This window comes from Oncorhynchus kisutch, linkage group LG26 (genome assembly GCF_002021735.2).
Source record: "Oncorhynchus kisutch isolate 150728-3 linkage group LG26, Okis_V2, whole genome shotgun sequence".
NCBI classification, from domain to species: Eukaryota; Metazoa; Chordata; class Actinopteri; order Salmoniformes; family Salmonidae; genus Oncorhynchus; species Oncorhynchus kisutch.
This window is the reverse complement of record NC_034199.2, coordinates 46,571,927-46,589,296: the sequence shown is the minus strand read 5'-3', so window position 1 is coordinate 46,589,296 and position 17,370 is coordinate 46,571,927. Positions and strand designations below refer to the sequence as shown.

Genomic DNA, 17,370 nt, shown 5'->3' with positions numbered 1-17,370 from the left:
TTATATTTTTAAATATTACTCAAGGCCCCTGGAAGGTTTGCAGAAAACACATTAAGATAGAACACATTTGTTTGATTGGTGTTTCCAGAACAAAATAGGAAAGACAATGGTGTGAAAATGTTTACCAATTAAATTCCCAAGTCAAAGCCAGAAACACTAACCCAGATAGTTTTTTTTGGTCACTATAAAACATTTATTGGGTTGGCTTGCCAACCAAAGATTTTGAAAATGTGGCAGGTGGTTGCTCTCCCGTGAGACAACGATCATTGGCCCCCTCTTTCCTCACTCTGGTCTGATTCTCCTGTTGCCTAACACAGCCGACACAGACATGAGACGTACAGTAGAGGGCCAGTGACAGAACACAAGCTATTGATGTATGCTTTTTAGATGGGGTACTGCAATATTTTGTACCAATTTGCAGAGTGGCTCTCAATCTTCCAACAATTAGCAGTTACACTATCTAGAAGAGGTACATGCTTTCATCATACATGGAAAATGTTGACTGAAAACCCTCCTGAATCACGTCATCAGACATATGCTGCATACATTTGAAAGCTGGTGATTGAATAAGGGGGATTGAATGAATTGGGGTTATAACTGTTACACGTGTCTGTTCTTAAAGTTAGACATCTGTGCCTTTTCTCTTCATCACGCCACCACTCTGCATTGCAGCCACTCACTGACTGGCTGCCTATTATTAATCAAACTAACAATGCAAAGAATATTTGTAACTAAAACTCCAACGAACATACATGCATACCCTAACCAGGACAAAGCCTGTTTCTAGTCATGTCCAGTAACATTTATTATTAAGGAAAAAAATTTAATTTTTACTGCGCTGATGGGGCAGGTAGCCTAGTTAAGAGCGGTAGGCCAGTAACTGAAAGGTAGCTAATTTGAATCCCAGCAAGGTGGAAAATTCTGCTGCTCTGCCCTTGAGCAAGGTAGTTAACCCCCGACAGTAACTTTGATGTGGACAGCGATTAAGGCAGCCCCCTGCACCTCTTGGATTCAGAGGGTTTGGGTTAAATGTGGATGACACATTTAAGGTTGAAGGCATTGAGTTGCTTAACCTACTAGGTATCCCCCTTAGCTAGCTTTAGATAAGCTAACTGACTAGTTTGTTAACGCAAGACTCATGTCAACAAGTATCGCATATGCATTTGTAATGCGCACATTCTAAATTCTATAGTTGTACATCAACATTCTATGATTTCTCGGTGAAGTCTTCTTCACCACACTGGCTAAACAGCTAACATTAACTAGCTAGCGGCCGCATGGCAAACATATCAAATTACATTGAGAATTTTCCACAATGTGTGGGTGGGTAAATAGCAAATCTTTTCAAAATATTAAACTTGTAATTCACATTGTTAGATTTTTTGTTATTCACCTCAGTTCAATGTTGGTAGGAGCCTTGATCTTACTAGCTAGCTAAATACAACAACACTCCTGGCTCACATGTCAGGTTACAGGGTACGAGGTTACAGTGGAGTGGTAAGTGCGACACGATTGTGAGTGGTGCATGCACCGGAGAAACAAGTGAGGGAGGGGAACAAGAAGAGGGCCATCAAGCTAAAGAAGTCAGTCCCAGATGAGTTTTCCAATGGAGCCCTCTTTGTCTGGCGAGGTAAATGATACAGTTTCCAAAGCTCCTAATGATTTGGGACAAAATGGATCACTGAGAGTTACAATGCAGCAATTGTTTGCTTGCTGAGGATTATAGGCTTGAGGTGACTTCCTTGATCACGCATGTCGCCAGCCTACATAAGAAACTGGGGAAAACGTAGAGTGGCATGTTTGTTGGATGGATCTCCGCCTTGTTGTTTGTCGTTATCCAACTGGCCGGTGTTGCTCGGACATTATTAAGGGCACTCTTGAGTTTTTGATACTAGATTTCAAACAGTGGATTGACTCTCTGCTAGACACTAATAAAATACTAATCATATCTGGCCTTGGGTCCTGTCTGAATTGTGGCATTGCTTTAGCAGGAGTGTTTCTCTTCACAACCGGCTACATTATTATTGTAGTTGTAACTTTCACCTTTTGGAAAAAACACTTTTTTTCAAATATTTTTTTGTTATAAAATCTTCTCCCCAATTTCGTGGTATCCAATTGGTAGTTACAGTCTTCCCTCATCGCTGCAACTTCAGTACGGACTCGGGAGAAGTGAAGGTCAAGAGCTGTGCTTCCTCCGAAACACAACCCAAACAAGTTGCACTTCTTCTTGACACAATGCCCACTTAACCCGGAAGCCAGCCGCACCAACGTGTCAGAGGAAACACTGTACACCTGGCAACCATGTCAGGTTGCACTGTGCCTGGCATGCAACAGGAGTCGCTAGTGCACGATAGGCCCAGGACATCCGTGCCGACCAAACGCTCTCCTAAACCCGGACGACGCTGGGCCAATTGTGCACCGCCCCATGAGGGTTCCGGTTGTGGCCAGCCGCGACAGAGCCTGGATTTAAACCCAGAATCTCTAGTGGCACAGCTTGTACTGCGATGCAGTCCCTTAGACCACTGCGCCACTTTGGAGGCCACAAAACACATTTCATAAGGAGGATGGTGTTCCTCTATCCTTTCACAGCATTGTAAGGCTGCGTTGAGACAACGACTTATCAATGACCCATTATTAATAAAAATTCCTCATCAATCCCCATGGAAAAATGAGCAAACTTGGCAGCAGCATGGCAGCAACAAACGCTGACACTACACACCCAGGTATATCTGACCAAATCATGAAAGACAATAATTGTAATTTAAAAATCCATAAAGTGAGCGTGGCAGAAGTGAAAATAATGATTGTTGTCTATCAACAATGACAAGCCACCAGGGTCTGACAACTTGGATGGAGAATTACTGAGGATAATAGCGGACGATGTTGACGTTCTTATTTGCCATATCTTCAATACTAGCCTACTATAAAATGTGTGCCCCCACTCCTGGGGGGAAGCAAAAGTCATTCAGTTTCCCAAGAATAGTAAAGCCCCCTTTTCTGGTTCAAATAGCCGACCAGTCAACCTGTTACCAACCTTTAGTAAAGTTTTCGAAATAATTTTGTTTGACCAGATACAATGTTCTTTTACAGTAAACAAATTGACAACAGACTTTCAGCATGCTTATAGAGAAGAACATTCAAAAAGCACAACACTTACTCAAATGACTGACGATTGAGCTGAGAGAAATTGCTGAGAAACAAATTGTGGGGGCTGTTCTGTTAGACTTCAGTGCGGCTTTTGACATTGTTGATCGTAGTCAGCTGCTGGATATATATTTGTGTTATGGCTTTACATCCCCTGCTATAATTGTGGATAATGAGTTACCTGTCTAACAGAACACAGAGGGTGTTCTGTAATGGAAGCCTCTCCAACATAATTCAGGTAGAATCAGGAATTCCCCAGGGCAGCTGTCTATGCACCTTACTTTTTTCAATCTTTACTAACGACATGCAACTGGCTTTGAGTAAAGTCTATGTTTGCGGATGACTCAACACTATAGATGTCAGCTATTACAGCGACTGAAATGACTGCAACACATACCAAAGAGCTGCAGTTAGTTTCAGAATGGGTGGCCAAGAATAGATTAGTCCTAAATATATATAATTTTTAAGTAAAAGCATTGTATTTGGGACAAATCATTCACTAAACCCTAAACCTCAACTAAATCTTGTAATAAATATTGCGGAAACTGAGAAAGTTGTGATGACTAAACTTCTTTTAGTAACCCTTGACTATAAACTATCATGGTCAAAATATATTGATACAACAGTAGCTAACATGGGGAGAAGTCTGTCCACAATAAAGAGCTGCTGTACCTTCTTAACACTATCAACAAGGCAGGTCCTACAGGCCCTAGTTTTGTTGCACCTGGACTACAGTTCAGTCATGTGGTCAGGTGCCACTAAGAGGGACTAAGGAGTATTGCAATTGGCTCAGAACAGGGAAGCATGGCTGGCCCTCGGATGTACACAGAGAGCTAATATTAATAATATTCATGTTAATCTCTAAAGGCTGAAAGTTTTATTTATGAGAGGTATTGACATGTTGAAAGCATTGAGCTGTCTGCTTAAACAATTAGCACACAGCTCAGACACCCATGCATAGCCCACAAGACATGCCACACGAGGTCTCTTCACAATCCTCAAGTCCAGAACAGACTATGGGAGGCGCACAGTACTACATAGAGCCATGACTACATGGAACTCTATTTCACATCAGGTAACTGATGCAGCAGTAGAATCAGATTGAAAAAACAGATGAAAATACACCTTATGGAACAGCGTGGACTGTGAAGTAACACAAACATTGGCACAGACACACACACACACACACACACGCATACACACATAATAGCATATGGACTAAACACACAGTGGCGTAGGGGGCTGAGGGCACACACCTAGTGTGTTGTGAAATCTGTTATGAATGTGTTAATTTTGCTGGACCCCAGGAAGAGTCTTGGCAGCCGCTAATGGGGATCCATAAAAATTACTAATATAAAATACACTACAAGAACAGCACAGAACGCAACGCAGCATCACAGAGCGATAAAACACCAACTTGATTATTTTCCTTTTTTTTCTGACAGCACAATAGGCAGACTAGAGGGATACAAATACAATATTTATAAAATAAATAACATCGCTGAGCTCCTGTGAAAATATTGTGGGGGGGGGGGGGGGGGGGGGGGGTCACTTATAAGCCAGACATCACTTGACTTTATCTACATGTTACAGCCTGGATTTAAAATGTATTAAATATAGTTTTTCTGACCCATCTACACACAATACCTCATAATGACAATGTGAAAACATGTTTTTAGAAAAGGAACTGAAAAATGAAACTCTGAAATAACTCATTGACTTAAAGTATTCAACCCCCTGAGTCAATACATGTTAGAAACACCTTTAGCTGTGATTACAGGTAAGTCTCTAAGAGCTTTGCACACCTGGATAGTACAATAATTGACATTAAAAAAAACATATAACAAATTCTGGCTCTGTAAAGTTGGTTGTTGATCATTGCTAGATTGCCATTTTCAAGTCTTGCCATAGACAAGCTGATTTACATCAAAACGGTAACTAGGCCATTCAGGAACATTCAATCTCATCTTGGTAAACAACTCCAGTGTAGATTTGTGTTTTCGGCTATTGTCCTGCTGAAAAGTGAATTTGTCTCTCAGTGTCTGGTGGAAAACAGACTGAACCAGGTTTTCCTGTAGGATTTTGCCTGTGCTTAGCTCTATTCTGTTTTTTTTTATCCTAAAAAACGCCCCAGTCCTTGCCAATGACAAGCATACCCATAACATGATGCAGCCATCACCATGCTTGACAATATGAAGAGTGGTACTCAGTGATGTGTTGTGTTGGATTTGCCTTAAACACAACACTTCATATTCAGGACAAAAAGTGCATTTCTTTACCACATTTGTGGCAGTATTATTTTGTGCCCTATTGGAATATGTTTTATTCTATACAGGCTTTCTTCTTTTCAATTTGTCATTTAAGTTAGTATAGTGGAGTAACTGCAAAGGTGTTGATCCATCATCAGATTTCTCCTATCACACCCATTACACTCTGTAACAGTTTTAATGTCACCATTGGCCTCATGGTTGTTGATCCAGGGGTAGCAGGGTAGCCTAGTGGTTAGAGAGTTGGACTAGTAACCGAAAGGTTGCAAGATTGAATCCCTGAGTTGACAAGGTAAAAATCGGTTGTTCTGCCCCTGAACAAGGCAGTTAACCCACTGTTCATAGGCCGTCATTGAAAATAAGATTTTGTCCTTAACTGAATTGCCTAGTTAAATAAAGGTAAAAAAAAAAAGTTAAATATCTGAGTGGAGTGGTTTCCTTCCTCTCTGGCAACTGAGTTAGGAAGGATGCCTGTATCTTTGAAGTGACTGGGTGTATTGATACACCATCCAAAGAGTCATTAATAACTTCACCATGATCAAAGGAATATTCAATGTCTGCTTTTATTTATTTTTATCCATCTACCAATCGGTGACCTTTCTTTGAGAGACATTCTAAAACCTCCCTGGTCTTTGTGGTTGAATCTGTGTTTAAAATTCACTGCTCGACCGAGGGACCTTGCAGATAGTTCTATGTGTGGGGTACAGAGAGTACAGAAAATAATGTTAAACACTATTATTGTGCACAGAATGAGTCCATGCAACTTGTTATGTGACTTGTTAAGCAGATATGTAATGTATTTACTTAGGCTTGCCATAACAAAAGGGGTTGATTGAAGACAATTTAAGCTTTTCATGTTTTCTTAATTTGTAAAAACGTCCAAAAAATATATTCCACTTTGATATGATGTTTCTTTTGTTTAGGCCAGTGAAACAAAATCTCAATCTAATCCATTTTAAATTCAGGCTGTAACACAACAGAAGGTGGAAAAAGTCAAGGGTTGTTGTCACGCCCTGACCTTAAAGAGCTGTTTTATTTCTCTATTTGGTTAGGTCAGGGTGCGATTTGGGGTGGGTATTCTATGTTGTCTATTTCTTTGTTTTTGGCAGAGTATGGTTCCCAATCAGAGGCAGCTGTCTATTGGTGTCTCTGATTGTGGATGATACTTAGGCAGCCCTTTTCCCACCTTCTGTTGTGGGATCTTGTTTTTGTTAGTTGCTGGTTAAGCTCTACAAAACTTTACGTGTTATTTATCTTTCTTGTTTTTTTGGGTTTGTTCATTTAATAAATTCAAAATGTACACCTACCACGCTGCACCTTGGTCTCATTTCGACGACCGCCGTAACAGTTGTGTATACTTTCTGATGTCACTGTTAATCATTTAAAGTCAAATGTGTTTATATTCTCTGCAGCACAGGCCAGTATATCGTGCTCCTATCAAATAAATGTGATCAGAGTGATGAGTGTAGAGGAAATTAAAGTGGGATGACTACAGCATCGTTTCTCTCTTTTGTAAAACCACTAGTTGTAAGGGATTTGATGCTAGTCCTACTCTTTAGAATGACATCTATATAATGTAACTAGTGCTAAAGTTGGAACTTAGAAAGGGATGAGAAGAGCCTCAGTCTTTACACTCTCTCTTGTGTTAAACCACCAGCTGTTAAGCCATATGATAGAAGCTGTCGCCCTACTGTTTGGACTGAAGTCTTTTGTGCCTTATAACAGTTTGAGATCGTTCCAGCGTTGCTGCTGTCTCTGAACCAAGATGACATCTCTCTAGGTATGACATCTCTCTAGGGATGAGGTTTCTCTAGGGATGACATCTCTCTAGGGATGAGGTTTCTATAGGGATGAGGTTTCTATAGGGATGACATCGCTCTAGGGATGAGGTTTGTCTAGGGATGAGGTTTGTCTAGGGATGAGGTTTCTCTAGGGATGAGGTTTCTATAGGGATGAGGTTTCTGTAGGGATGAGGTTTCTCTAGGGATGAAGTTTCTCTAGGGATGACACATCTCTAGGGATGAGGTTTCTCTAGGGATGAGATTTCTATAGGGATGAGGTTTCTTTAGGGATGAGATTTCTCTAGGGATGAGGTCTGTCTAGGGATGACATCTCTCTAGGGATGACATCTCTCTAGGGATGAGGTTTCTTTAGGGATGAGATTTCTCTAGGGATGAGGTCTGTCTAGGGATGACATCTCTCTAGGGATGAGGTCTCTCTAGGGATGAGGTTCCTCTAGGGATGAAGTCTGTCTAGGGATGACATCTCTCTAGGGATGAGGTCTCTCTAGGGATGAGGTTTCTCTAGGGATGAGGTCTGTCTAGGGATGAAATCTCTCTAGTGATGAGGTCTCTCTAGGGATGAGGTTTCTCTATGGATGAAGTTTCTCTAGGGATGACAAATCTCTAGGGATGAGGTTTCTCTAGGGATGAGATTTCTATAGGGATGAGGTTTCTCTAGGGATGAAGTTTCTCTAGGGATGACATATCTCTAGGGATGACAAATCTCTAGGGATGACATCTCTCTAGGGATGAAGTTTCTCTAGGGATGAGGTTTCTCTAGGGATGAGGTCTGTCTAGGGATGACATCTCTCTAGGGATGACAAATCTCTAGGGATGACATCTCTCTAGGGATGAAGTTTCTCTAGGGATGAGGTTTCTCTAGGGATGAGGTCTGTCTAGGGATGACATCTCTCTAGGGATGAGGTCTCTCTAGGGATGAGGTCTCTCTAGGGATGAGGTTTCTCCTTTTCTCTCTACTTCACAGCCAGCCAGAGTTAAGAGCAACTCAATCTAACATCCATACAATCAGTACAGCACTACACAGTTTCAAACGCATCCAGATTTAAATTAACTCTAAAAGCCCTCAATGATGAACTTCATTTAAATATCACCCTATCACATTAGGATAACCAGTGATGTAGAGTACACACATTTAAAAAAAATACATTAAAGTTCAACTTAAGTTGTTTTGAGAGACATCTGTACTTTACTATTTATATTTTTGACAACTTTTACTTTTACTTCACTACATTACTAAAGAAAATGATACAGTTTTTACTCCATATATTTTCCCTGACACCCAAAAGCACTTCTTACATTTTGAATGCTTAGCAGGAGAGGACAGGACAGGAAATTGTCAAATCACACACTTATCAAGAGAACATCCCTGGTCGTCCCTACTGCCTCTGATCTGGCAGACTCACTAAACATAAATGCTTCATTTCTAAATGATGTCTGAGTGTTGGAGTGTGCTCCTGGCTATCAGTAAATAAAACATGTAACAGATAATTGTGCCGTCTGGATGGCTTAAAACAAGGAATACGAAATCACGTATACTTGTACTTTCGATACATAAGTATATTTAAAACCAAATACAGATAGACTTCTACTCAAGTTTTATTTTACTGGGTAACTTTCACTTTTTACTTGAGTCATTTTGGGTACTTTTTCCATCACTTCAGACAGCACCCATACTGTACGTTTACATCACAGCTTCAAATGCCTCCAGGTTTCAGTGAAGCTAAACCCCAAAGGCTACAAAGATGAGCACTCACTTGTAAAAAAAAAAAAACGCCTCCAATTCAACAATCCACAATGACAGCACTCATTTATGGACAGATTTCAAAATGCCAACGGAAAGAATTGAAACTTTGAAGAATCGACCCTTGAAGAATCGAAACCTTAAGGAATTGAACCTTGTGGAATTGAACCTTGAAGAATTGAAACTTGAAGAATCGAACCTTAAAAAATTGAAACCTTGAAGAATAGAACCTTGAAGAATCGAACCTTGAAAAATCGAACCTTGAAGAATTGAAACTTGAAGAATAGAACCTTGAAGAATCGAAACCTTGAAGAATTGAAACCTTGAAGAATCGAACCTTGAAGAATTGAACCTTGAAGAATCGAAACATTGAAGAATTGAAACCTTGAAGAATCATACCTTGAAGAATTGAACCTTGAAGAATTGAACCTTGAAAAATTGAACCTTGAAGAATCGAAACCTTGAAGAATTTAACCTTGAAGAATTAAACCTTGAAGAATTGAACCTTGAAGAATTGAACCTTGAAGAATTGAACCTTGAAGAATGAACATAGCAGAATTGAACCTTGGCCACATGAGCTTTCGCTGAATCCTCTCATTTGTTGTTTGTTTGTAATGTGGTGATTATTCTGTCGAGCCGTACTGTGCCCTGTGATGCGTGTTGATATACTGAGTGGGCGGGCATAGCAGCAATCCAGTGGCTGCTCACATAGTAAGTACCTGTAATTCCAGTTCTCTGTCTCTCTCTGAGAGGCTCTCCATTACCACCAAGCAGCAGCATCATGTCCACCAGAGTATAATGACCACTGGAGGAGCCTCCCCCCTCTCCTTTCCCCTTCCATCCCTGCCTTCCCCCCCCCTCTCTCTCTCTCTCTCTCTCTCTCTCTCTCTCTCTCTCTCTCTCTCTCTCTCTCTCTCACTCTCTTTCCTCTTTTTCTCTAGTTATTTATCTCTCTCTCTCTTTTTCTCTCTCTGTCTGTCTGTCTCTCTCTCTTTCTCTCTCACTCTGTCTCTCTATCTCTCCACTCTTTTTCTCTAGTTATTTATCTCTCTCTCTATTTCTCCCTCTCTCGGTCTGTCTCTCTCTCTCTCTTTCTCTCTCTTTCCTCTCTCATTCTCTCTCTCCCTGTATTTCTCTCTCTTTCTCTTGCTGTCTCTCTCTCCTCTTTCTCTAGTCACACAGACAGCCTCTAAATATACCTCCCTGCTCTGCTCCCTCCCTCTCACTCTCTCTCTTTCTCGGGTCCATCTCTCTCTCTCTCTCTCTCTTTATCTCTCTTTATCTCTCCTCTCTCCATCTCTGTGTCTCTCTATCTCATTCTCTCCCTCTTCCTCTCTATATTTATACATATTTTCTCCCCTCTCTCCCTATTTCTCCCTCTCCCTTTCTTCTCTATCTTTCTATGTATATTTCTCTCTCTCTCTCTCTCGCTCTCTCTCTCTCTCTCGCTCTCTCTCTCTCTCTCTCCCACTCTCTCTCTCTCTCTCCCGCTCTCTCTCTCTTTCTGCTGTAGGTGTCTACCAAGCTTTATGTGACGGAAGTCTCCCCTCCTATCCTTGTTTTCTCCCCCTCTCCTTACTCTCCTCTCTCTCCTCTCTCTCCTCCTCCTCCTCACTTAATGCCGTAGCTGGAACCACTAAACCTGCTGTAACAAATTGTTGTATGGCCGCACATTTTCTTTGGACGGAAATCTCAGCTCTGTGCTGCTCTCGCTGTGCTATGCTGTTTGTAGCCAGATGGCACTGCACCAACGGAGGGATAAGCAGAGCTCTTACAAAGAGTTACATTCCCATGCAGTGTGTCGGGTTGTGTTATTGTGTACACTCTGGAGCCACAGCAGCAGATTTACAGCAGGGAGAGCGGGAGAGAGAGAGAGTCCCGAGAAAGAGAGAGTGAGAGAGAGTGAGAGAGAGTAGAGCACGGAGGTATATTTACAGTGTCTGTCTGTGTGGTGCCAGGAAGGGACATCCCCCATCACTCCCCTCCTCTGCTCCCGGTCTCAGTAATTCTAGATTAAATGACATCAGGTCTCCCGGTGAACGATGGAGTGAAGCGATAGCGGTGAGGGGTGGAGGGGGTTTTGTAGCCTGGGTAATGGCCCACAGCAGCCAGTCCTGGCCACAGTGAGGAGTGGAGGAGTAACTCTGTTCTTTCCTATTGTCTTTAAACAATATGTTGCTGCTGCTGCTGCCTGCTCCCTTCTCAGTGCCGTGCCACCTGACGCGCTGGCTATGTTAAACAGGATGCAGGAGGCAAGTGGAAGGAGGTGAGAGGGAGGAGGAGGTGGGAGGGAGGGAGGAGGGAGGGATGGAGGAGAAGAGATGGTGGAGCGATAGTGTAGGAGGTGATAGGGAAGAGGCGGGATGGAGGAGGAGAGAGGAAGGAGGAGGAGGGAGGGAGGGAGGGAGGGAGGGAGGGAGGGAGGGAGGGAGGGAGGGAGGGAGGGAGGGAGGGAGGGAGGGAGGGAGGGAGGGAGGGAGGAGGAGAGAGGGAGGTAGGAGGGAGGGAGGAGGAGAGAGGAATAAGGAGAGAGGCATGAGGATGCAGAAAGCAGGAGGAAGAGGGAGGCAGGAGGGCATGAGGAAGCAGGAGGCATGAGGAAGCAGGAGGCATGAGGAAGCAGGAGGCATGAGGAAGCAGGAGGAAGAAGGAGGAAGAAGGAGGAAGCAGGAGGCAGGAGGAAGAAGGAGGACGCAGGAGGCAGGAGGAAGCGGGAGGCATGAGGAAGCAGGAGGCATGAGGAAGCAGGAGGCAGGAGGAGGCAGGAGGCAGGAGGAGGCAGGAGGCAGGAGGAGGCAGTAGGAAGCGGGAGGCATGAGGAAGCAGGAGGCAGGAGGAAGCAGGAGGCAGGAGGAAGTGGGAGGAAGCAGGAGGAGGCAGGAAGAAGTGGTAGGCAGGAGGAGGCAGGAGGAAGTGGGAGGCAGGAGGCAGGAGGAGGCAGGAGGAGGCAGGAGGCAGGAGGAGGCAGGAGGAGGAAGGAGGCAGGAGGAAGTGGGAGGCTGCATGCTGCTACAACATAAGTGGGAATAGAGTGCTTCAATATTTTATCTCAAATCATTTCCAATTCTTTAAAGAGGGAGAGTCGGCTGTCAGGAAAGCTCTGTTCTGCTCGGCAGACGAATGTTTTGAGGGAGAACATAAGCAATTTCATCAGTAGCATATTCATATTCATATTCAAAGCTTTAAAAAGTGAAGGCATTTCTTCCTTTCAGGAACTCTTGCATTTGAATTAGATTACTGTGTGTAGTGAGTAATCAGGGCAGCGTCACTGATAATATCTAGTGTGGGCGATGATCTTCCTAAATATGACAAACAATGGCGAGATCACACTTTTGTTTACATAATTAATAGCCAGGAAATCTATCCAAGTGTCTCTCTAGACATAGTTCTCCTCTTCCCTAATTTCCCCACTGTGTTGCCCCAGATTCCGAGTTCTGATTGTGGAATTTGATATGTTTGTTCTAGAATGCTAGTCTCTGATTGGACAAACAGAAGGATTAATAGTGTGTTCTAGAAGGCCAGAATCTGGTTGGATGAATAGAACGATTGGTTTGGAATCAGACTAAAACCCTAGCTACGGTAAAAGGATGATTAAGGACTATGACTGCATGTAGAGAGATCAGCAGCATCCTCGCTGTCCATCTGGTAGGATTTTAGACACGGCCACTGGTCAGAACATGTCCATCTGGGACACATTACCCATTATGTTCTGTTCTGTCAACAGTTGAGGAAATATCTTTTTTTTTATGTGGAAAATAGCAAAGAGTCTAAACTGATTCAACCCCACACTAGTGTTGTGTGTTTACAGAAATGTATATATATTTTAAATTTTTAAGAAAGAGGCAAAGGCACCAAAAAAAGAGTAAGACAGAGAGTATTACTGTTTGCTTCCCTGTCCAACTAAGTCAAGTTAAAAGTTAAGAGCTAATTTAGTTCCAATGTTCTTATGGATAGATTGATCGGTGTCGCAAACAAAATAGTTAATTATAGTTCCAATGTTCCATCTTGACTTTTGAAGACACATAAACACACACACACACGCACACACACACACATGCACACATGCACACACACACGTATACTGACACATGCCCTAAACACACACATTCTACACACACACACACACATTGTGGTATTGTGGATATTATATTGTACCTCTGTAATAAGAGAGGAATAACATAATAATGATGTATTGCCTTATTGATGATGTTGGCTGTTATGTTATTGTGTGTTGTCGTGATGTCATAGTTGTAATCATATTTGGAACCCAGGATCATAATAAATATTAAATTCTACAGTTACAAGATCTGGAATGACTCCCTCAACACAAGCATCAGATACTCACTCAGACACAAGCAGAAAGCATCAGATACTCACTCAGGCACAAGTAGAAAGCATCAGATACTCACTCAGACACAAGCAGAAAGCATCAGATACTCACTCAGACACAAGTAGAAAGCATCAGATACTCACTCAGACACAAGCAGAAAGCATCAGATACTCACTCAGACACAAGCAGAAAGCATCAGATACTCACTCAGACACAAGCAGAAAGCATCAGATACTCACTCAGACACAAGCAGAAAGCATCAGATACTCACTCAGACACAAGCAGAAAGCATCAGATACTCACTCAGACACAAGCAGAAAGCATCAGATACTCACTCAGACACAAGCAGAAAGCATCAGATACTCACTCAGACACAAGCAGAAAGCATCAGATACTCACTCAGACACAAGCAGAAAGCATCAGATACTCACTCAGACACAAGGAGAAGGTAACACATGAGACAAAGTTAAGATGTTAGAGTACTTACCAAGTTCTTGTTGCCATTTTTGCTGAGGGGTCCGCGGAAAACTCCCTTGATGTTCCTGAAGTGGCCGTTGCTGAGGTGAGTAGAACTGATGACTATGTAGTAGCAAGCCATGAGGCACGAGCTGGAGGGGGGGAGGGTCTTCCACTGAGCGCACAGACAAACAGTCAGAATCAAGAGAAGCAAAAACAATGAAGTCTTACATCTACAAGAGTCTGGCCGTAGAGCTACAGAACCTGAACCGAAGTCCTTTTAACGGGGAGGGGGGGGGGGCATTCAGTGTTCCATACGCTGACAGTCAGACGTCAAAGAGAATTCTACAGGTTCTACAGGTTCTACAGGTTCTACAGGTCGAGAAGAACTCCCTTTAAGTCCTGGTGTGTGGTGTCAGCATGAGCCACTGCTCTGGTCACAAGCCGAGGGTCAGTCCTTCAGTCAGGTGTGTTGGGAGAAGCCAACCCTCGTGTCAGTGAGTCTTGGAGCGTCACAACGTGGTCTTGAGCATCCACTGGAGCAGCAGTCAGTCAGTCAGTATGTCTCTCTTGAGCCACTTCAGAGTCAGTCGGTATGTCTCTCTTGAGCCACTTCAGAGTCAGTCGGTATGTCTCTCTTGAGCCACTTTGAGAGTCCGCCGGTATGTCTCTCTTGAGCCACTTGAGAGTCAGTCAGTATGTCTCTCTTGAGCCACTTGAGAGTCAGTCAGTATGTTTCTCTTGAGCCACTTCAGAGTCAGTCAGTATGTCACTCTTGAGCCACTTGAGAGTCAGTCAGTATGTCTCTGTTGAGCCACTTCAGAGCGGTGTTGCTACGTGGGCTTTGTTTTCCGTCTTCCAGACTCTTCCAGACTCTGAACAGCAGTTCTGTCTTTCCGCCGCTCCACTTTTTCTCCTCTCGCATGGAGCAGCTGGGAGCAGGAACAGAAACACAGCGGCTGCTTGGCTTCAGTCTGTAGCGTCGTAACCCTGGTCCAGCCTCATCCACAGTCTCTTGTTTCTTTACTCCGCCGAGTCTGTCTTTCAGGGGGCTCCTCGCTCTCTCTCTCTCTGATCCGCTGTCTGAGTGCTGGCTGGTTCTAGTGAAGATGATGCGAGGTAGTAGCAGCGGTAGTGGTAGAGACTTGATGTAGCGACAGAAACAGGCATGGTGTTGTAGTGTTTCCTGTTTGCCGGTCCAGTGCACCGAGCCAATGAAAGAGAGCCACTGGTCGAGGAAAGGGCTCTCTGTTTCTCTCCCTGTGTGTCTGTCTGTCTCTCTCTCTCTCTCTTTCTCTCTCGCTCACTCTCTCTCACACTCTCTCTGTCTATCTCTAGATCCACTGAGTCAGCCACTGCTCCCCAGCCAACCAGGATTCAGCAGTATCTCTCCCTCTCTCTTGCCGTGCATCACACTGCTTTCCTCACGCACACATACACACGCACGCGCACACACACACACACACACACACACACACACACACACACACACACACACACACACACACACACACACACACACACACACACACACACACACACACACACACACACACACATAGCTCAACACAGTTCAACACACACACACGGACACAGACACCCACTCTCCCCTCCTCACTCTCTCCCTCCCTCCCTCCCCATCTCTCGCTCCTTCCCCCCCCTCTCCTTATCCCCCTCCCTCTCCTTCTCCCCCTGCTCCCTCCCTCCCTCCCCATCTCTCGCTCCCTCTCCTTCTACCCCTCCCTCTCCTTCTCCCCCTCCCCCTCCCTCTCCTTCTCCCCCTCCTCACTCTCTCTCTTTCTAATTTGGCTGTAAGAAGCTGAAGCAGTAGACGTGGAGAAGCAGGCAGAAGGGAGGACTGATGCTGCTAGCCCAGGAATGCACAAATGCTTCTGAGGATATTTGTTAACTACCCTGTCGTCCATCTTTGATTATATTAACCTATGTGTGATACTCTACTATATTAACCTGTAGGAGATACTCCATTATAATAACTAGTAGGATAATCTCTAGCATGTTAATCTGTAGGAGATACTCTAGCATGTTAATATGTAGGAGATACTCTAGCATGTTAATCTGTAGGAGATACTCTAGCATGTTAATCTGTAGGAGACACTACATTATATTAATTATGTTAATAAGGACATACTATTGTAAATTAATCTGTAGGAGATACTCTAGCATGTTAATCTGTAGGAGACACTACATTATATTAATTATGTTAATAAGGACATACTATTGTAAATTAATCTGTAGGAGATACTCTAGCATGTTAATCTGTAGGAGACACTACATTATATTAATTATGTTAATAAGGACATACTATTGTAAATAAATCTGTAGGAGATACTCTAGCATGTTAATCTGTAGGAGACACTACATTATATTAATTATGTTAATAAGGACATACTATTGTAAATTAATCTGTAGGAGATACTCTAGCATGTTAATCTGTAGGAGACACTACATTATATTAATTATGTTAATAAGGACATACTATTGTAAATTAATCTGTAGGAGACACTCTAGCATGTTAATCTGTAGGAGACACTACATTATATTAATTATGTTAATAAGGACATACTATTGTAAATTAATCTGTAGGAGATACTCTAGCATGTTAATCTGTAGGAGACACTACATTATATTAATTATGTTAATAAGGACATACTATTGTAAATTAATCTGTAGGAGATACTCTAGCATGTTAATCTGTAGGAGACACTACATTATATTAATTATGTTAATAAGGACATACTATTGTAAATTAATCTGTAGGAGACACTCTAGCATGTTAATCTGTAGGAGACACTACATTATATTAATTATGTTAATAAGGACATACTATTGTAAATTAATCTGTAGGAGATACTCTAGCATGTTAATCGATAGGAGAAACTCTATTATTGTAACGGTTTTCTTCTGGGGAAAGAGAGGCGGACCAAAACGCAGCGTGGTTACTTGTAAACATCTTTAATAAAGATGAACAATGAACAATCTACAAAAACCGAAACAGCCCTATCTGGTGCAACAAACACAGAGACAGGAACAATCACCCACAAGAGACCTAAAGAATATGGCTGCCTAAATATGGTTCCCAATCAGAGACAACGATAAACACCTGCCTCTGATTGAGAACCACTCTAGGCAACCATAGACTTACCTAGAGTACTACTCTAACCACAATACCATAACTACAAACAACCCCAGACAAAACAAACCACATAAATCCCCATGTCACACCCTGGCCTCACCAAAATACTAACGAAAACACAGAATACTAAGGCCAGGGCGTGACAGTACCCCCCCCAAAGGAGCGGACTCCCGGCCGCCACCTAAATCCATAGGGGAGGGTCTGGGTGGGCGTCTGTCCACGGTGGCAGCTCTGGCGCTGGACGTGGACCCCATTCCAACAGTCTCTGTCCACCTCCTTCGCGTCCCTTGATTGGCGACCCTCGCCACCGACCCAGGCCTACTAACCCCAACAAAGGGCCCACCTGGACTGAGGGATGCCTCACGACTGAGGAAGCTCAGGACTTAGGGGAAGCTCAGGACTGAGGGGAAGCTCAGGACTGAGGGGAAGCTCAGGCAGGTTGATGGATCTGGCAGATCCTGGCTGGCTGGTGGTTC

General features: G+C 43.2%; 1 protein-coding gene across 1 annotated transcript in view; it reads right to left on the bottom strand.

Annotated features, from left to right (window-relative positions):
* The window catches only part of LOC109881045 (zinc finger protein 804A), a 176,519-nt gene extending 161,437 nt beyond the window's left edge, over window positions 1-15,082 (bottom strand). The window contains exon 1 of the mRNA XM_031806052.1: window positions 13,772-15,082. Coding sequence (XP_031661912.1) covers window positions 13,772-13,882 — 111 coding nt within the window. The 5' untranslated portion in view covers window positions 13,883-15,082. The remainder of the gene's footprint in view (window positions 1-13,771) is intronic.
* Between the last annotated feature and the right edge of the window lie 2,288 nt (window positions 15,083-17,370).